This window comes from Narcine bancroftii, chromosome 4 (genome assembly GCF_036971445.1).
Source record: "Narcine bancroftii isolate sNarBan1 chromosome 4, sNarBan1.hap1, whole genome shotgun sequence".
Taxonomy (NCBI): Eukaryota; Metazoa; Chordata; class Chondrichthyes; order Torpediniformes; family Narcinidae; genus Narcine; species Narcine bancroftii.
In genome coordinates, this window is record NC_091472.1 from 258,292,768 (window position 1) to 258,315,199 (window position 22,432).

Here is a 22,432-nt window from a genome sequence, read left to right on the forward strand (position 1 = left end):
AAGTGAACTGTGCACCTCTATTGAAAGTCATATGCTCCAGGACTCCGAATCTCAACACCCAGGTTACCAGGGCCAATGGTGATATCGTCCAGCCTGAGCTCAGAAACTGCTGTCCTGTATGCTGGGATCTCTGGATTCCTGCTGTTCCCTGGCTAGGGCAGAATGGTCTTTTCCTTGGGACAAGGCCTGGACAGACGGAATTGCAGGGCAGGACAGTGCGTCGCCCACCATGTTGGTTTTATCTGCAAGGTGTTGAATATCCGTGGTGAACTCAGACACATGTAAGAAGTGTCGCTGCTGCCTGGCCAACTATAGATCTGACACTTTATGGAAGGCAAAGGTTAACAGTTTATGGTCTGTGAAGGCCCTGAATTGTCTACCTTTCAAAGATTACCTGAAGTGCCTGACTGCCAGGTACTGCAGCAATAGCTCTAGGTTAAAGGTGCTGTATTTGAGTTTGGGTAGCTGGAGGTGCCTGCTAAAGAAGGCCAAGAGCTGCCATTACCCTTCAATGAATTGCCCCAGTACACCTCCTACCACTGTGCTGGAGGCGTCAACTGTGAGAGCGGTTGGTACCTCTGGCCTGGGGTGTATCAGAAGGGTGGCATTGGCCAGTGCATCCTTGGCCTTCTGGAATGCTTCCGAGGCCTCGTTATCCCAGGTAATGTCTTTACCTTTCTCCGCCACGAGTGCGAAAAGGGGACGCATGATGCGGACCGCTGCTCGTTTGAATCGGTGATTTAAAAATTTAATCATACCAGTGAATTCTTGCAGCCTCTTCACTGTGAGGGGCTTGGTGAAGTGCCAAACAGCCACTACCTTCTTTGGCAGGGGTTTCGCTCCGTGCCTATTGAATTGATGCCCCAGGAAGTTGATCATTTCCAACCCGAAATGGCACTTAGCAAGGTTTATAGTTTGTCCAAATTCCTGCAGCCCGGTACACAGTCACCTTAGATGGGCTGCATCCTCTGTGTGATTGCGGCTGGTGATGAGAATATCATCCAGATAGATGAACATGAATGTGGGATCTCAGCCTATCACATCCATCAGCCTCTGGAAGGTCTGGGCTGCATTCTTAAGTCCAAACAACATTCTCAGGAACTCAAAGTCCAAAATGTGTAATGATGGTGGTTTTAGGGATGTCTTTGCGATGGACGAGGATCTGGTGATAGCTCCTAATGAGGTCGACTTTTGAAAATACGCAGGTCCCTTGTAAGTTAGCAGTAAAATCTTGAGTATGGGACATGGGATACCTGTCAGGTGTAGTGGCCTTGTTGAGGTGGCGATAGTCACCACATGGTCTCCACCCTCCTGCTGCCTTCAGTACCATGTGCAGGGGGGTGGCTCAAGGGCTGTTGGAGCACTGCACTACCCCAGCTCTTCCATTTTTAAATAACTCCTCCTTGGTGAGGGGGAGCTCCTTGGGGAAGGCAGCGCACCTATAAATCTGTCCACATGCAACAATCGGGCAGTGAGCTTGCACCGTAAGAGCCCAAAAGTGCAGTTAATAGCTCCTTGTGGGCATCATATTTGCCTTGCTCTGGAGGCTGCCACAGGAAATCAATGACTCTTGTTGCCGTGTCCTGGTCAAGCGAGCTCACTACATAATGTTAACATATGTCATCGACAGTGATCTGTCGGAGGTAGAACTGGGCTTTGGCCTGTTTGAACCACACATTTGGCTGCAATGACCAGAACATTGGCAACTTCAACAAAATTGTGTGAAGAGCTGTTTGGACTGTCACCTTCAAGTCCAACTGGTGGTTGGACCTGCTGGGGTCATTAATGTAGTGTGTGTGCTTCCGTGAAGTGTGGCGAGAATGACACATACCCAAGAATTTGAAGTCGAGGTCTAGTTTATTGTGCTGGCAACTTGGCTTATATCCTCTCCCTGCTGGTGATGACAGCAGTGACGTCACAGCAGTGCAAGCCTTGGATTGGTCAGTGTTTCTGCTATTGCTAGTTGTTTCCTACCGTGTGAGTTGTCACCTGCGATGAAGCTCATTGACCACCATAGGGTGCGTGGTCGCCGCGTTCATCAGCCATCTTGAGTACCAGGTCTTGTCCCAGTTAGCAGGCTGCTACAGAGGCCATTTATTCAATTTCATATGATTCAAGTTGATCCTTTCCAAATTTTTTTCAACATTTTTTTTGTGAGTGTAGAGAAGCAAAATTAACCGCAAAATAGATTACCCGCTTTAGTTTTCTTTTTATTTTGTTTTGTTTCTTAGTTAGGGAGATATTTTTGTAATAAAATTTGATTCCTTTTCATGTTTGGCCTTTAAGATATTGGGAGGCTCAGTTTACATATGTTACTCGATGTCTGTGTTTATATATGTTAACCGTTGTTAATGCAATTCTGATCTCTTTGTATCATTGTTATGTTTATTAATTTGATACTTGATTTTAAAAAATTGAAAAGAAAGGACACTGGGTTTTAAAGCCAATTTGGATGTGTTAAGCATGCAGTGGACACTGGAGAAGTCTTAGGATGGGAGCAGTGTGTATGTGTGTGTGTGTGGATGGTGGGGGGGGGGGGGGCAATGCTATTGAAAGACCAAAGAGGAAACCCAGGTGCTGTCTAAATCTTGAAGTTAAAAGAGGGAAGTCAGATGGAATTCAACTCGAAATGCCAAAATGTCAGGCGAGCATCATCTTTCATACAGATGATTTTCATCAGAATTTCACCTTTTTTATTGGGATATTTTGGCACACTTTTCTGTCTTATTTTGAATTAAGAACTAAAAATTAAGTTAAGCACTGTAGTAATTTTCTGAATTCAAATAATTTAATGTTGAAGTGTTGAAGAGAAATGGCGCTTTTTCCTCTCAATGTGTACATTTGTGACTTCACAATCAGCGACCACCTTTCTGACTGCCGAGAGCCAAGGTTCTGAAATGCCTTCGTTAAGACTTTTGTTGCTCCCTGAGGGCACTTTCTTAAACCTAACTCTTTGACCACACCTTTAGTCATGAGACTTAGAACTATTTGAGACTGCTCCTCTGAAGTGGCTGAAAATCTGATGCTACTAATCTTTGAAAGACAAAATATAAAGATGTGTTATGCACATAAAAAATCTTTCCCACTACCTTAGATAAATTGACAAATGTTTTTCCCTACCAGGGAGAGTAAACAATAATATCTTCCAACAAGATCTTGTTCTTTATGTCATCTGCAGATCTGTTAAACTATTATAGATTGTGGTGGCAGTACGGTTAGTGTAGTGGATAATGTTACGCTATTACAGAGGCTAGGGTTCAAATCCACCATTGTGCATAAGGAGTTGGTAAGTTTTTCCCATGTCCATCTAGTCTAGGTGCTCCAGTTTACTACAACATTCCAAAGACGTGCGGGGTTTATTTGGACAGTGATGGCCAATGGATGGGAAGGGCTTGTTTCTGTGCTGCATCTCAAAATTAAATTATTGGATGAATTAATTTCTGTATGGTTCTTACAGAAATTTGCTGTTTAATTACCAGACATCAGAAATTATTGTGAGTTTTGGCTCCTTAGCTCCATAATTGTCTGAAGTGTTGTTTTCTTTTTCAGTCAGATGAGTATGATCGTACAAAGAGCCATCCAGTTAGCAAAAGCCTCTGATATCATGTACATCTTGACTTTAAAGTGGCAGCTGTGATTTTTTTTATTGGGATGGAGAGGGGTTCATTCCAATCCGATTATAGTTTACTTTCTGTGAAACAATTATCCAATGTTTTTAAACATCCCAGAGGCTGTTCATTGAATCTCGGTGATCCTGTATATAGATTCCATTTGCTGGGGATGACTTTTTAGTTGATGTTACTGGATTCCATCCAGAGTTCTGGACCATTGGTCCAGACACAAGAGTTCAAATCTCACCATGGGAGCCGGAGGATTTAAATTAAAGAAATTAAACTAAATCCGTGAATTGTTTAAAAAGGAAATGATCTAATTCACTAAGGTGCTTCAGGGAAAATAATCTGCCACGCTTAGCTGGTTCATATGGTATTTTTTCCTTTCCAATAATTCCACCAACTCCTCAGAACAGAAGCAACCAGGGGTTACCCATAAATACCAGTGATGTCTGCATCCCATATACAGATTGAAAAGAAAGGCTTAGTGCTGTTTGGTATTGCCTAATTAAATAGATGATTTACATATTCAATTATTTGTGAAATAAACAAGTCTAGGGTTAGAAAAGCCTGTGTTTAAATTTGGAACACAATCAATGATAAGCAGAGGAAATGCTGACCTGAATTTCTGTAACACCTTACAGCAGAATATTCCAAAGCAATTCACAGCCGATAACATTTTGGTGTGTGTTGGATGGTAAGATACATAGGACTAATAAGGGCACAGCGACCTTCGAAAATGTAAAAATGAGGAAATGATCCACTCCCTGAGGGCCAGATATATACTAAATATTGCCCAGTGGCCATATACATTTAACAGTTTCAGAGCCTCATCTTAAAGATTTGTTCAGGAAAAAAAATGTTCCTTCTGGACCTTGAGTTCTTGAATTGGTGCTTAAACCCACCGATTTCTCATCCAAATTAGTACCCCAGATTGATACAAACTGAGTCATAGCAGAAAGCAGAACTTAAAGCTGGTGAGCCTCATGCTATAAAGTAGGTTGAAATTTAGCAATAATCATAAAATGAAGGACACAAAGAGTTGCTTTTATTCAGAAGTGATGGGTCAGGCACTAGTACAATGTTGAAAAGCTATTTTTGGGCAGGTACCTAGCGGGTTATGGGCTAAAATATGTTTGAACATGTTCAGAAAGGCAGCATTTTTGGCATTAGAGAGTTGAGTTGAGCGGATATATAACTCTACAACTATGTCAGATTTCAGATTAATTCTGAGTTCATTCATGACATCACATAGAACCCTGAGATTCCTTTTCCTGCAGGTGAGGTAGAATTACCACTTATTGGTAATGCAAAGAAACCTGTACTCAATGCACACATGTAAACAAATTAAGAAATGTAAATGGATAAAGAAATATAAACAAACTGCAATACAGAAAGAATTTAAAAAAAATAAATTGCAAAAGAAAGACTCCTTAAATGAGTCCCTGATTGAGTTTATTGTGGAGGTGTCTGAAGGTGGAGGGATAGCAACTGTTTGTTAATCTGGTGGTGTGAGTCTTGTGGCACCTATACCTCTTTCCTGATGGTAGCAGCGAGAACAGAGTGTGTGCTGGGTGATGTGGATCCTTGATGAATGCTGCTGCTCTCCGACGGCAGCGTTCCCTGTGGATGTCCTGGATGGTGTCACTACAAATTCCAAATCACATTCTGCCTGGTGGAAATGAATGGCCTTTAACCATAAAAAGTGATGTGATTGTTGTATGAAATCTTTCAAATAATTAAGTCTGGGACACCTTTTCTCATTTGCAGCAACTTGTCTTTTTAAAACAAAACAAATTTACAACAACATGGCCCTGCTTTCCAAACAAAATTTGAACTGCAACATCAACAGGATCTTAAAAACAAAGGATATGTTCTTTCATCAGAACCCCAGATTAGTTTGGATTTAAAGGGTCAATTTATCAAAATAAAACAAAGATTGCACCCATTCATGCCAAGTGTTGTTTCTGTTGCCAAAAAAAATACAATGCAGGCCAAATTTATTTCATCTGTAATTGATGACCAACTGATGACAAGATTGTGGCAGCAATAATAATTTTAATTTGAACATTTCATAAATTATGTAAGGTTCAGTTAATGAACAATTCATGCCTCAAGGTAGCTATCAGCCTATTCCTTCAGAAAACATCTCAGTATGCAATAGTGTCAAATCACAATTTGTAGGTCAGAAGAAAAATACTGAAAAATAAAACCATTTTATAAAAATAAAATGAAAACAAATGTATATTCTACCCTATTCTGGGGTAATTTGAAACTGTAAGAATTTCTCTTTTATGCCATTAATACTCCATTCAAGCAACCCAGTAATTGATAATTTGAGAAGACTTTCTCTTTCCAGTTCCAGAAAGCAGAGGAAACAGGAAATCAGGAAGTAGGATTCACATTTATGCTCACACAAAAATGCTGGAGAAACTCAGCCAGCCAAGTATCATACTTTATGTAGTAAGGTTAAAGATAGAAAAAAAACGTTTCATGGCTGAGCCCTTTGTCAAGGTATGAGCAAAAGCAGACAGACTCCGGAATAATATGGTAAGGGGAGGGGCAGAGAGAAGAGCACAGACTCACCAGCAAGCGATCATAGGTGGATATGAGTGGGCGGGCTGATGATAAAAAAGCTGATAAGTGACAGGGGAGGGATATCTCTCTGAATGGAGAGAGAAAGGGGTTGAGAGCTGGAGGAAAGGAGACAGATGAATCAGAAAAGTGAAAGAGAGAGAGAGAGTCAGTGGAAGTACCTAATGGGAACCGGAGAAGTCAATTTAATGCCATCTGGTTGGAGAGTTCCCAGATGGAATATTACCTTTCTTTTATTTACAGCATGGTAGAAACCACTTCCATCCTATTACACCCAAATTAGCCTACAATTCCGTAGGTTTCAGAAGGATGGGAGGAAATTGGAGCACCCAAGAAAAGCCACGCAGACACAGGAAGAAAATACAAACTCCTTACAAACAGCGCCGGATTCATACCCAGATTGCTGGTACTGTTATAACACCATGCTAACCATGCTGCCCACAGTTCTTCCCATGTCGATGTGGGTTTCCTCTGGGTGCTGCTGTTTCCCACGGCATTATTCCTCTAAATTGCAGGTGGCCATAGTTAGGAAGTGCATGGGTCATGGACAACGTGGCGGTGGGCTATGGAATTGAAATGATTTGCCACTGGGATGTTCGCATTATTTCAGCAGACTGAGAAGATGCACAACAAATCCATCTCTCAGTCTCCATCCTATGAAGAACAGAATAGTTGATGTGCTCCTCTTTATATCAGAGAGAGTGGGCATAGACTGTGAGATCATTTCTTTTAATCTCATGCAGTATTTTAATTTACATTGTTTGTTGGTGCATTTTCCATCCCTGTGTAACAAGCATTTCAGTACATCTGTAAATTGTACTAAACACATATGATTTAAAAACTCTCATCATTATTATCTTTTGGCTTCAACCATAATCAAATTCAGGATAATCTACTCCAGAGACAGAGTGAATATTTGTTGGAAAAGTTTGTCCTTTGGGTAACAGGAATAGGCAACATGAATTTGGTTGAAAGGTAATGTGAACATCTTTTGAAATCACATCTCACTTTAACTTTTTGAAATTAATGTAAATGTCAGATGAAAGTCATGATTGTTCAGTTTGCAAAGGTAAGTGGGAAAGAAAGATGTGAAGAAAATACTAGGAGAATATGAAGGGAAGGAGTTTGCAAAGACCAAGCACACAGATAATAATGTGAGGGAATATGATCATAAGAAATAGGAGCAGTAAAAAAATTTAAAAAAATATTTATCCCTACTAATCTACCCCCTCCCTCTAAACAAGGCTATCTGTAAATTTTGTCCCCAGACACCACACAGGGAATCTCGGGAGCATCCACACTACTTCAATTCTCCGATTATGACAACAATTCATGAATGGGCTCCACATCTTATCAAATTCAGACTTTGCATCTTAATTGTTCATCTAGCTATCCACAAAGCAAAAGCTAGGATTCACTTTTGGGTTAAGAACATATATATATATCTATATATATATAGATATATATATAGATATATATATTTTTAATTAAGACAAATGAAAAAAGGGAGATTTAACTACAAATTATAGATCACATGACAGAACAAGATGATCACATCAGAGAAGTATGAAATATCTTGTATAAGGGGAATTAAGTGCATTATTTGTATACTTTTTGTGTTCAGTATTATTTTTGGTCATAGTCAGAGTTATGATTTAATTGTTTAATTATTTATAATTATAGAAATTGATTGCCTGAATAAAATAGTTATGTAATAAGTAGGGTTATGCTTCTATCCTACAATTGATGTTGATATGTGTATGATATGATTTGATTTATGAAAAGGGTTTTTGCTAAACTCAATAAAAAAAAATAAAAAGAAAAGATAGGGGCAGTAGTCAGCTATCTGGCCCAAAGCATTCAACAAGATTGTGGCTGATCTGGCTGTGGAATCAGCCGAATTTAGTTCAAGTATATTATCATTTGATTGATGATAATAAACCCAACAAATCAGCAACTCTCCAGGCCATGGTGCACAGGCAAAAACACACAATGCATTGTACCTAAGAATCACATAAATAATCAAAATAAATCCATATAAATATTTGGGATGATTTTAATGGTTATAGGATACCGTTCATCAGTCTCAGCTCTATAGAAAGAAGCTATACCCAGCCTGGCAGACCAGATAACATTCCCGACAGAATGCTCAGGGGATGTACTCACCGACATCTTTAACATCTCCCTGAGAAGCACCATGGTCCCAACTTACTTCAAAGCCGCCACCATTGTCCCTATGCCGAAGAGGTCAGCTGTGTCCTGCCTCAATGACTGCCGTCCTGATGCACTCGCGTCCATCATCATGAGATGCTTGTCATGGGGCACATCAAGCTCCTGCTTCCCCCATCACTAGAGACCCTGCAGTTCACATACAGATCCAACTGCTGTACGGTTGATGCCATCGCCACCACCCTCCATCTCGCCCTCACCCAGCTGGAAAATAAGGACTTGTTTGTGCGAATGCTGTTCGACTTCAGTTCGCCATTCAACACAATCGTACCTCAATACCTGATGAGGAAGTTGAGTCTGCTGGGTCTAAAGACCTCCCTCTGCAATTGGATTCTTGACTTCCTGTCAGGGAAACCTCAAGCATGCTAGATGGGTAATAGCATTTCCAAAACCATAACACTGAGCATGAGGGCCCCCCAGTGTACTTAGTCCACTGCTGTTCACTCTGCTGGCCCATGACTATGCAGCTAAGCACAGCTCAATCCACATCATTGAATTTGGTGATGACATAACCGTGGTGGGCCTTATTCGTAAGAATGACGAATCAGCATACAGAGATGAAGTGCAGTCACTGACTGACAGGTGCACGGCCAACAACCTGTATCTGAATGTTTAATAAGCAGAAGAGATGGTTGTCAACTTCTGGAGGACCCAGGAGACCACGCTCCACTGACCATTGATGGCTCGACCATTGAGGTCATCCAGAGTATCAAGTTCTTTGGAATGCACTTGGCGGAAAATCTCATCTGGTCCCTTAACACCAGCTCCATAGCCAAGAAATCCGAGCAGTGGCTCTTCTTCCTGCAAAGGCTGAGGAAAGTTCATTTCCCACTCTCCATCCTCACTAAATTCTGCAGAGAATGTATTGAGATCATCCTGTGCAACTGTATTACTGCCTGGTTTGGAAACTGTACCACCATGGACTGCAAGAGCCTGCAGAGGATAGTGAAGTCAGTGGAAAATATCAACGGGGGCTCTCTTCCTACCATGAAGGAAATCCACAACAATCGATGCAAGCGAAAGCAATAAAAATTGTGAAGGGCTCCACACACCTCTCTCGCAAACTGTTCTCTCTTCTGCCCTCTGGTAGGTAGTACCGTAGCACCCGGGTACATACGTCCAGATTGTGCAACAGTTCCCCCCGCCCCCCCCCAACCCCAGCCTTCAGGCTCCTGTTTTCCCAGAACTTAGGTGGATAGTGTACCGTGGACTTTTACTATACACATCTTAATATTTTTACATTTCAGTGTGCTTAACTTCTATTCTAACATATTTAAGTAAATATGCTCCATGTTCTTGGAAAAACACTATCTCGTCTTTACTGTGTGAGCATAGTATGAATGATAGAAGTGACTTGACTTGATTTTAATGCTCATGTACCTTCCCCTTAATGATAGTGGGTTAAAGATACTGTACAGAGGATGGAAAGGGTCTTCTATAATTTCTTAAGCCCCTTTAGACAGTGCTCCCAGTAAATGACATCTATAGAGGAAAGGGAGATCCCAGTAATCCTCTCATCTGATTTAATGATAGTCTGTGTAGGCTTGTGGTCTGATAATTTGCAGTTACTGTAACCATACAATAATGCAGCCAGGCAAGACATTCTCAATGGTCCCATTGTAAAATGTTGTCAAGATGCATACTGTAGCCTTGCCCCCTCAGCCTCTTAAGGAAATGTAGGTGCTGCTGTATCTTCCTGACCAATGACAAGATGTTGTGGGTCCAGGATAGGTCATCTATTCTATGCACCCCAGGGAAATCTGTGCTCTCCATGAAGGAACCATTGATGAGGATGGTTGACTATCAGCCTCAAGAAGTCCACAATCATCTCCTTTGTCTTGACCATGTTGAGACTCGGGTTTTTGTTCTTGCACCATTTTATGAGCCGATTTTCCTCTTCTCTGTAATGCGACTTATCATTGTTGCTGATGAGGCCAACTACTGTTGTATCGTCTACAAATTTAATGATTCCATTGAAACCTAATCTGACAGCGAGTCAGTGGCGTAAACAGTCTTTACCTGCCTTTTCCCACATAATCCTTAATTGCCCTACTATGCAAAAATCTATTATATCTATACAGTCTATTATATCTATAATCTATTTATACTAATTAATTCAAAGAGGCAACCCCTACTGCTTACTTGTCCAGAGAATTCCATAGATTCACTACTCTCTCAAAGAAGCAGTTCCTTCTTAAATCTATCTCATTGAATCTTGAGTCTATGTCCCCTGGTTCTAGTCTCACTACTAGTGGAAACAACTATCCTGCTTCTATCTTATCTGTTGATTTCATAATTTTGCACCCTCAAGATATTCTGTCCTATGCAGGCACCGCCATTTTGGGCATTGACCTCTGTTATTGCAGGATTTTTAAAAAACTCTGTTGGCAATTGAAAGCCTGTATGGATTCATCGGTATCAGAAACGGGCAGTCAGATCTTGCAGAGTAGCAGAGAGTCTCTGCTCCCTGCTCTACTGGGTCTGCACAAGAGGCAGCATTGCAGTTACATCTGCTCCAGCAGAGCTGCCATTTTACTTTTTCAATAGATCGATAGAAACAGGTCAGAGTAGGTTTACTTGTGGCAGTGAGAAACTGCTCGCTCAAACCATCTGAGATTCTCATTTGAACCAAACAATATTTATTTATTTTTATAGATAAAATACTTGTCCTGCATATGCATTATTTGCCTGTATGTGTGTTATATCTGGTTTAGTGTGTGCAGGTTTTGCACTGAGGACTGGAGAATGCTGTTTTGCCAGGTAATAATTGTATAATCAGATGACAATAGACTTGACAACATGGTATGTAATGGGTTTCATTGCCTTCAGAAGAAAAATTGGACATTGTTGTAGATTAGAAAAGTGAGCAGTGACAAAATCTGGAACAATACTGACAATATGAAAGTTTCCTCTGGTTGGAGAATCCAGACCAGGAATCATTATATTAAAAGAGAGTTTCCCATTTAAGATTGAGATTTTTTTAAAGTTTAGAGATGCAGCATGGTAACAGACCATTTCAGTCCACAAGTCCATGCCGCCCAATTAACCTACAACCATTTTGAACGATGGGAGGAAACTGGGACCCCTGGGGAAAACCCATGCAGACAAGGGGAGAATGTACAAACTCCTTACAGAAAGCATGGGATTCCAACCCCGATCTTGATCAATGATGCTGTCAATGCATTGCACTAACTGGTACACCAACCGTACCTTGCACATTTTTATTTTTATTTTCTTTGGGAAGGCCAAAAGACTTTTGAACTATTTTACACAAAAAAAAATGGTGAAAAGCAGAGTTTTTGAGTATTTTCAGTCCAGATGTAAATGAGTGAGAGTAAACAAAACTACTACTGACTGGAGTTGAACATTATCTGTTGGAGTCTCCTGTGTGTCTTCAGTTTATTACTGACAGTAGCAGGTTATGTTGAGATTGGGAAAGATCTCACTGAAAATTGAAGAGCAGGTTTGAGGAACCAAGTTAGGCCACAGGGTCTGATTCCCTGCTGATTCTGATTTGGATTCAATGGCTCCACAGAGACTACTCCCTTCTCCTGATTCATATGTTTGCAGAACAAGAGATAAAATAGGAGGAGCATAGAATTTAAAAATCTATAGCACAGTATGGGCCCTTCAGCCCAAAATGTTATGCTGGCCTAAAAACCTGCTCTAATAACTCCCTAGAATTTCTTGTAAGCGGCACAGTTGGTGTAACGGTTAGCGCAATACTATTACAGCGCCAGCAATCGGGACAGTGGTTCGAAACTCGTGTTGTCTGTCAGGAATTTTTTTGTTCTCCTCTTGACTGCATGGGTTTTTCCAGTGACTCCAGTTTCCTCCCACCCTTCAAAATATACTGAAGGATTGTAGGTCAATTAGGTGTTATTAGGCAGCATTTGCTCGTGGGCCAAAATGGCCTGTTACCATGCTGCATGTCTAAATTTAATAACAATTAATTTTTTTCTCCGTTTCATGTACCAATTTAATCTTCTCTTTAAATCGCCTCCACCACCATGGCAGACAGTGCTTTCTATGCAACCACCATCTATCTCTGTGTGAAGAACCTACCTACATCCCCCTCTACTTTTTCCTAAGCACCTTAAATCTACCCGTCCTGGTTTTAGCCATTTCAGCCTTGGGGAAAAGCCTATGGTTATCCACAGGATCAATGCCACTCATCATCTTATAGTCCTTGAACAGGCCATCACTCATCCTCCATTGCTCTAACGAGAAAAAAACAGGTTTTCTCAGTAAGGTCATGGAATCTGTATAGATTAAAGAAGGGAAAGTGCTTGCTGTCTTAAAGCAAATAAGGGTGGATAAAACCCCAGAGCCTGTCAAGATATTCCCTCAGACCTTGAGGGAGGCTAGTGTGGAAATTGCAAGGACTCTGGCAGAAATATTTAAAATATCCTTAGCAAAGCTGTGGTGCCAGAGGATTGGAGGATGGCACACTTTATTCTATTATTTTAAAAAAGGCACCAGAAGTCACCCTGGAAATTATAGTCCAGTGAGCCTGATGTCAGTAGTACATAAATTATTGGAAGGTGCTCTAAGAGATTGGATATACAATTATTTGGATAGTCAGGGACTGATTAGGGATAGTCATCCTGGCTTTGTGCATGGTTAAGTCATGTTTATCTAATCTTATCGAGTTTTTTGAGGAGGTAACCAGGAAAGTTGACTAAAGAAATTCTATGGATGTTGTCTACGTGGATTTCACTAAGGTCTTTGATAAGGTCCCGCATGGAAGGTTAGTCAGAAAAGTTCAGACGCTAGAACTTAATGGCGAAGAAGTGAACTGGAGTCGACATTGGCTGGATGAGAGAAGCCAGAGAGTAGTGGTGGATGATTGTTTCTCAGACTGGAGGCCTATGACAAGTGGTGTGCCTCAGGGATTGGTGCTGTGGTCATTGTTGTTTGGCATCTATATCAATAATCTGGATGATAATATGGTAAATTAGATCAGCAAGTTTGCAGAAAACACTAAGATTGGAGGTGTTATGGACAGCGAAGGTTTTCAAAGCTTGCAGAAGAGATCTGGACCAGCTGGAAAAATGGGCTGCAAATGGCAGATGGAATTTAATGCAGTCAAGTGTGAGGTGTTGCATTTTGGAAGGAAAAATTATCAAAGGACATACATGGTAAATGGTAGAGCACTGAGGAGAGCAGTAGAACTGAGGGATCTGGGAATGCAAATACATAATTCCCTGAAAGTGCCATCAAAATGGATAGGGTTACAAAGAGAACTTTTGGCATATTGGCCTTCATAAATCAAAGTACTGAGTAAAAAAGTTGGGATGTTATGTTAAAATTGTATAAGACATCAGTGAGTCCAAATTTGGAATACAGGTTTCACGATCCTTGATCCGCAACCCTTGGGGGACAGTGTTCCGAATTTCGGATTTTTTCCGGATTTCGGAAAGCCCACCCGAATTGTGCTGTCATATCCACCCCCATCCTCTTCCAGTCACCCAGCTGTCTCTCCCAACCACCGGTCTGCTGCCCCAAGCACCGGCTGCCCAGCCGCTTCACCCGAGTGCCGACTGCCCGACCGCCTAACCCGAGCGCCAGCCATCTCCCCCCCCCCCAGCGCCGGTCCCTCAGCCACCTCCCCTAAGCACCGGCTTTCTAGCTGCCTCCCCCAAGCGCCGGTCCCTCGTCCGCCTCCCCCAAGCGCCAGCCGCCTCCACCAAGCGCCAGTCGTCCAGTCGCCTCTCTCCCCACTTACTGGATTTTGGAGCTTTCTGGATTTTAGATGTCTGGATAAAGGATCGTGTACCTGTATTATGTGCAGTTTTGGTCGCCTAACTACAGGAAAGATATCAATAAGATAGAAAGAGTGCAGAGAAGATTTTCTAGGATGCTGTCTGGACTTCAGGAGTTGAGTTACAGGGAAAGGTTAATCAGGATAGGACTTTATTCCCTGGAACATAGAAGAATGAGATGAGATTTGATAGAGGTTTTATAAATTATGAAGGGAATAGACAGAGTAAATGTAGATAGGCATTTTTCCACTGAGGGGAGATGAGATTAAAAACTAGAAGACATAGGTTAAGAGTGAAAGGGGAAAAAAATTAGGGGGAAACATGAGGTGGAACGTCTTCATACAACGAATGGTGGGGGTGTGGAATGAGCTTCCAGCTGAAGTGTTGAATGTGGCCTCAATTTTAACATTTAAGAGGAATTTGGACAGTTGGATGGGAAGAGGTATGGAGGGCTATGGACTGGGTGCAGTTCAGTGGGACTAGGCAAAACAAAAATGGTTCAGCACTGACTAGAAGGGCCAATGAGGCCTGTGTCTGTACTGTAATATTCTATGATTCTATCCTAATATATCACACACTCCAATCCAGCAACATCATTGTAAATCTTCTCTGCTCCCTCTTGGTAGCATCCAGTTTTTCTGTAATATGGTGACCAGAAAGGAAGACAATAATCCAAGTGTTGTCTAACCAAGACCTTATTTGGCTTTAAAAGCTTTAAGCTGAACCTTGGGCCTTTCAAAACTGATGCACCATTCTATATAAAGGGAGGCAGGGTTACCGTTACAGCATCAGCAATTGGGACCAGGGTTTGAATCCCGTGCTGTCTGTAAGGAGTGGTATGTTGTCCCATGTCAACAAGGGTATTCCTCAGGGGCATTGGTTTACTCCCAGAATTCAACAGGTACCAAAAGTTGTAGGTCAATTTGGTGTAAATTGGGCAGAATGGATGAAATGGACTGGTGGGCCAAAATGGCCTGTTACCATGCTATATGTCTAAATAAATAATCCGGATATCCACTCCAGATTTCATCTCCTCTTCTGCGCCAGGTCCCCATTGTGCTAAAATACATGATCTTTCATTTATCTACTTCCTCTTTAACTACCCCAATGATCTAACATCTCCAAGCTTCCATGGTAGAGAATTTGAGTGATTCATAGGCCTCTGCGAAAAATGCAGTGTACGTGACTATCAATTGACCCCAATCTTGAGATTCTCCCATTCGTGGAGGCATCTCCACACCTAGTGTCTCCTACCCACTCAGGATCTTCCATGTCTGATGAGATGCATTACATATCTCTGGACTCAACATGGATTTGACAGTTTCACATAATATTTCCAGCATTCATTCACTTCCCTCTATTACTTTCAAGTAATTAATCTGCTTTTACAATTGAGTAAAACCAACAAACCTCTGAATGAACTCAAAGGGTCTAGATGAAATCTACTCGGGGAGCTTTTCCACAATGTTGCCTGACCTGCTGAGTTCCTCCAGCAAGATTGCTTTTTGCTCCATATTTCAGCATCTGTCGTACTCTTGTGTCTCTGCTTTTATACCTCATCCAATCTGAACTTTTGTTCCCTGTTTACATTTTCTTTTACCCAGCATTTTTCATTTAATCCCTTTCACTCAGAGCCTTCATCCACCTTGTCATGGGCGTCGTCCCTTTGGCTCTCTCCACCTCCCTCTGCATCATGAAACTTCCTGCACCCATGTCTCTGATGAAGGGTGAGTGTACCTGAAACTGTGTTGCTCTTGTGGGGAGAACCATCAGGTCCCTGCAGAGCTCAGACCAACTCTAACTTCCATGCCTCTGCAACTCATTGCCATATATTGGGTTCTATCTGCAACCACACAGTAATATGATGTTAATTAACTGTAAAGCACAATGAGGTAAAAGCAAAAATTTGCTTCTGAAATGAAGTCAATAGTATTTCCTCTTCTTGAAAAAAAACTCAAATAGAGCAAATAAGGAGCATGATTGTAAATTGACCTTAAAAATGGATGATAAAGTTTGAAAGTATTTTTTTCTAAACTGGCACAAGACCAGAACATATGTATCAATGAAGCCTCATAAATGTTACATTTTTCACATAATGGATCAATCTCAGATTAGAAGCAAGATAACTTTTGAAATATGTGCTCTGTATACCACCTCAAATTGGAACAAACAATGTCATGCACAAAATGAGGATTCATTGATCAAATTTAGAACAATATTTCAGTCCTCATCTGGAAGTGACAAATCCAAATATTGCTCCCAATTACTCTTGATCTTAACTTGAGAAACTGTTCTCAAATCCTCAAATTAGTATCAGTAATTGCTATTGAACCTCTGTAAGAAAATTGAACATGGAAAAAGTGAATTAAGAATGTTTGTTTCAGAAATCTGTGGAAAATCAGAAAGCTTGGACTGAACAAAATGTCTGACTTGTAGATATCTGAAAAAAATGACTATTAGGTAATTTAAATGTTGCCCTCAATCATTCAAAAGAAGCAAAAATATCTCAAATAAAAAGATATTTATAATTATTAATCCCTAGTCCACACCACTCTCTAAAGCCTGCATCTGACAAAGAAGGTTTAAAAAAAAAAGATGATTAGTTATAATAGGACTGTCTGGAGAAAAACTAAATTGTGCCCATATTCTCAACCTATGTCTCATTATAGGGTTACTTGTTAATTTAGAAAATGATAAAGGTAAAAAGGACCCCAGGACTGCCAACATAGATGATGTTATCTTTAGAAAAATTCAGTTCCATTTCCACCCAAGAAGGGCAGTCAAATAATTTATCAAATTTTAATTTAAAAAAAAGCAAATATGTATATTGGCTGCCTAATAGTGGAATCTGAAATTTGGAAGTGACAAACCTCAGCTCTTTTGTTTTTTGAAGATGAACTTTATTTAAATGAGGTTGTTTTCCTTGCCATATATACAAAGAAATAAATGAATCCAGTGAGTCAAAAAAAAGATTTAGGGATAAAAATTGGTATAGACTGGAAAAGATATAAAAATTTTGGTAATATATTCAGGCAATTCTGATGAAATGGAAAGAAAATACTCCATCTACTCATACGCAATGGCCATAGGAAGTTACGTCCTTTCTAAGTTTAGAAAAAAAGAATGAGACATAATGTCAAAGATGAAAAGGTGAACTTTTATAAGACGAGAGGCCCGTTCATGACGTATTACTATCATTTAATGAATTAGGGTGTTTCGATGCTTCTGAACAGCGCTGACTCATCTCCGAATGTCATCTTTCATTTTCTATTGATATTAGATATGTAAATTTGCCTTGTTTAGAGGGAAGGGTTTGATTATTATCATTGAGGGGGCGGGGGTTTCTTTTTCCTTTTTCTTTTTTTTCTTTTTTTTAATATTTTGATATAATGGGTTTGATTTAAAAGGGTGCATACAATTTATACTATGTATAATCAAGGTTTTATTTGAAATGTACAATTTGTTTTGTATTTTCTTGTATTCCACCATATGTATTAGATCTACATGTGTATATGTGTGCATTCTTTTATATTAAACTCAATAAAGATATTTTTTTTTAATTGTAAATCGCAAATAACCTCTGAATGCAGTGGTGGAATGCAAACTGCCTGCAGAGCGGTATGAACTTTGTATCTGGCTCCTCACCTTTACTCAAGGTTGGCATATGTAAAATGTCAATGGAGTATAGGAATGGAGTTTTATGAATGGAGTTTTATGAATGGGGTCACTGCTCCTCATTGAAGAGATAAGTGAAAGTTTTTTTTGTCATGATGTTAATACATTCTCCCCATATCTGTCTGGTTTCTTTTAGGTGCTCCAGTTTCCTCCCTCCATTCAAAACGTAGTGGGAGTGTTGGGTGTAATTAGGTGGCATGGGCTCTTGGGCTCATGGGCTGAAAAGGCCTGTTTCCATGCTGTATGTCTAAATTAATACATGTCATTTCAAGATGTTTCTCAGTTAATTTATTGTTTGTTATTTATTTATTTTTACTGAATTACTTAAATCAATTTGAACTGCCTGTTGACAATGGTACTGTCTTCTTTTCTCAGAGGTTTCAGCACTCTTTGAAGCAGGGACATCTGTGACCTACAATTTCCATGAATCATACGGAATGGCCCGAAATATCAGCACACACTTATCTGCCATCTACTCCGATCTGACACTTTCCAGGGAGAATATTGCATTCAGTTTCCGGACGACGCACGTCCCCAGCTTGCTGCTATATGTGGATTCCTATTACCAGGAGCACATGGCAGTGGTTTTGTGCAGAAACGGTAAGTCATTGAACCTGATGGATGGTCTGTCAGTGTATCGGATCTGGACGATTGGTCAAGGCTCAAGACAAGGATCTTGATCAAGGCTCCTGATCCAAAATGTTGATGGATCATTTCTACCTGTGGATGCTCTCTGTCTTGTTGAGGTCTTCCAGTGATTCTTTTTTCACTCAAGATTCCAGTATTGGCAGCTTTTGTGTTTCTGAGGAACATCACATGACAGATATAAATTCAATGTTTTCTAGAAAATAATTGTTGTTTATTTACTCACTGACATAATTTCTTATTCTAATATATACAGTAGGAAGCCATTTGGTGCATCAGGTTACTTTGGCTACCAATCTAAATCCCATTTCTCATATTATTTCCCTGTAGCTGAGCAACATGCTCCCTTTCAATTTCTCTGAGATTTTATGCCATTAACCCACAGGATAAGTTATGTGAGCAGCAATGCAATGTTTGCTATTACAGTGCCAGCAACAGGGGTTCGAATCCTGCGCTGTCGGTAAGGAAGTTATTTGTGTGCAGTTGCAAAGAAAGTGCTCAAATTAGTCATCCAAGACTCTCATATGTACAAAGCAATATTTATTTATTTGTTTGTGTAGATATAATGCATATGTATTGTTTGTCTGATTGCCTGTTATGTCTGGTTGTGTATCTGCATGTTTTGCACCAAGGACTGGAGAACTGGGTTGTACTTGTACATCCAGGTGACAATAAATTTGAATTGATTTGTCTTGTACTTTCTCCCTATGCCTGCGTGGCCTTTCTCCAGGTGCTCCAGGTTCCTCCAACTCTCCAAATGCATAAGGGGTTTCTACGTTAATTGGTGTATTTGAATGGTGTGGTCTTGTGACCTTGAAGGGCCTGTCATCAAGCTGTATCTCGAAAATTTTTTTAAAATTAAATTATTCATTCAGTTTTTATTCATGTGTGTTTCATGATGCAGGGAAATTCTTCAACTTGGCTTTTAGAGGCCAGCAAAGAATTGCCACACTGGTGCCACTATGATAAAGTGAAGGAGAAAAAGAAAGGATAGAACAGAAAGAAGTGAAACACAATAGGCTGCAGACACTGTGATCTGGGTAAGCAAATATGCGGATGATACGAAAATAGGTGGAATGGTGGACAGTGAGGTAGATTTTCTTGGATTACAGAAGGATTTGGTTTGTTTGGAAGAGTGGGCTGAAAGATGGCAGATGGAATTCAATGTAGACAAGTGTGAGGTGTTGCATTTTGGTAAAAATAACCAGAATAGGACATATACAGTTAAGGGGAGGGCATTGAGGCACACAGAGGAGCAAAGGGACCTGGGGGTTATGGTACAGAGTTCACTGAAGGTGGATTCCCATGTAGACAGGGTGGTTAAGAAGGCATATGGTATGTTGGCCTTTATAAATCATAGTATAGGAGCTGGGAGGTGATGCTGCAGCTTTTTAAGGCATTGGTGAGGCCAGGTTTGGAGTACTGTGCTCAGTTCCAGTCTCCAAATTATAGAAAGGATATAGATAAGGTGGAGAGGGTGCAGAGAAGGTTTACAAGGATGTTGCCTGGTTTGCAGCATCTGGATTACAGGGAGAGATTAAGGAGACTGGGACTTTATTCATTGGAATGTACACGATAGAGGTATTTATAATTATGAAAGGAATAGATAGACTAGACATAAACAGACTCTTTCCCCTGAGGTCAGGGGAGGTTGGAACAAGAGGCCATGAGTTCAGGCTAAGGGGGAAACACTTTAGGAGAAATATTAGAGGTGGCTTTTTCACTCAGCGAGTGGTGGCAGAATGGAATGAACTTCCGAATGTGATAGTTGCGTCAGGGTCCTTTCTGTCATTTAAGAGAAGGTCGGATGTGTACATGGAGGTGAGGGGGTGAAGGGTTATTGACAGAGAGCAGGAAGTTTGAGCTAGTGGAGTTGTTCTAGTGAACCGGTGCAGACTTGAAAGGCCGACATGACCTGTTTCCGCTCCATAAATGGTTATATGGTTAAACACACTGAAATGCTGGAGGAACTCAGCTGACCTTTTCAGCATCTATAGAAGACAAAGATATATTACTCATGTTTTGGGCCTGAGGTCTTCTTCAAGGAAAAAAAATTGAAAAGACAGAAAGCAGGATATGCATATCAGAAAGTCTCACAATTTAAACAATGGGGGAGGAATCCAAACCAACAAAAGGTGTTAATTGGATATGATAAGGGACTAGGTGATAATTTATCACGTCTGTGTGAAAGGAGACAGGGAAAGAAGAGACAACGGGGAAAGAAGGGGTTGGGGGATTTAACAAAAGTCAGAAAAGTTGATATTAATGCCATCCAGTTGGAGGGTGCTCAGTCAGAAGATAAGGTGTTGTTCCTCTAATTTACAGGTGCTCTCAGTCTGGCAGTACATGAGACCATGTCAGCAAGGGAATGGAATGGAGAATCAAAATGGCTGGCCACTGGGAGATCCACACTCTTACAGAGGACAGAGCTGAGATGCTCAACAAAGTGATCTCCCAGTCTGCATCTAGTCTCTCTGATGTAGAATAGACAACAGTGGGACCACAGGATACAGTAGATGACCCCTGCAGATTCACAAGTGAGATGTTGGTTCACTTGGAAGGAGTGTTTGGGTCCTGAATGGTGGTGAGGGAGGAACTGTGGGCACAAGTGGAGCATCTTCTACAGTCACAGGGGTAGGTCCCAAGGAGACTATTGGTGTGGAGGGAGAAGTGGACAAGGGAGTCATGGAGGGAGTGATCCCTGTGAAAGGTGGAGAGGGGAATATTTGTCTAATGGTAGGATCACGTAGTTGGTGGCAGAAATAGTTGGATGTGAAGGCTGGTGGGGTGCTAGGTGAGGACAAGGGGACTCATGTCTTTGTTGTGTGAGGGAGCGAAGGGAGCAGGGCAGATGTGTGGGTAATGGAGGGTACACGGGTGAGTGCAAAGTTGATGGTTGTAGAGCGAAAGCCACATTGTTTGAAGAATGAGGGCATTTCTGATGATCTGGCATGGAAGTCCTCATCCAGGGTGCAGATGCAACGAAGATAGAAGAATTGGGAGAATGGAATGGAATCCTTGCAGGGGACAGGATGGGAAGAGGTGTAGTTGAGGTAGCTGAAGATGTCTGAAGAGTATTTGTCTCCCAAGATGGAGTCAGAGAGATCGAGGAAAGGGAGAGTGTTGCTAGAGATGAACCAAGAAAATTTGAAGTTAAGGTGGAAGTTGGTAGAAAAGTAGATGAAGTCAAGGGGCTCATCATGGGTACATGAGGCAGCACCAAAGTAGATATCGATGAAGTGGAGGAAGAGTTGAGGGGCCTTGCCTCTTTAAGCTTGTAGCATGGATTTCTCCATGCAGCCAACAAAAAGACAGGCATAGCTGTGGTCCATGTGGGTACCCGTGGCTACCCCTTTAACCTGGAGAAAGTGAAAGGAGTCAAAGGAGAAAGTATTGAGTGAGGATAAGTTCTGCCAGCCGGAGGAGGCCATCTATCTATTCTATTGTCCAGAAAGAAACAAAGGGCTTTGAGGCCTTCATTAAGGGGAATGGAGATGTATAGAGATTGGATATCATTTGTAAATATGAGGCATTTGATTTCATGGAACCGGAAATTGTTGAAATGATGGAGGGCATGTGAATTTTCCCTCAATATAGGTCGGGATGGACTGGATTGGTGGTGGGAGGGAATAAAACAGTATCAAGGTAAGCAGAGATTAATTTGGTGGGGCAGGAGCACGCAGATACAGTGGGTCAGCTGGGACAATTGGATTTGTGAATCTTGGGTAGGAGGTAGAAACAGGTGATATGGGGTTGGGAAACATTAAGGTTGGAGGCCGTGCCAGAGAGGTGACCAGAAGTGATGAGTTCAGAGATGGTGCGTGATACAGTGGTTTGATGAGTTTTGATGGGGTCCTTTTGGAGAGGTAGGTAAGAGGAGGTGTCTGAGAGTTGTCATCTGGCTTCAGCCAG

At 41.1% G+C, this 22,432-nt stretch overlaps 1 protein-coding gene across 13 annotated transcripts in view; it reads left to right on the forward strand.

Moving 5' to 3' along the window:
* Window positions 1-22,432, forward strand: part of LOC138761898 (contactin-associated protein-like 5) — a 1,131,905-nt gene that overhangs the window by 946,237 nt on the left and 163,236 nt on the right. For 12 of the 13 annotated variants that reach the window (XM_069934835.1, XM_069934832.1, XM_069934830.1 and 9 more), the window contains one exon: window positions 18,251-18,475. In XM_069934835.1, the coding sequence (XP_069790936.1) occupies window positions 18,251-18,475 (225 nt within the window). Of the gene's footprint in view, window positions 1-18,250; window positions 18,476-19,424; window positions 19,530-22,432 lie in introns of those variants that run through there. The other variant, XM_069934834.1, reaches the window with a different exon arrangement.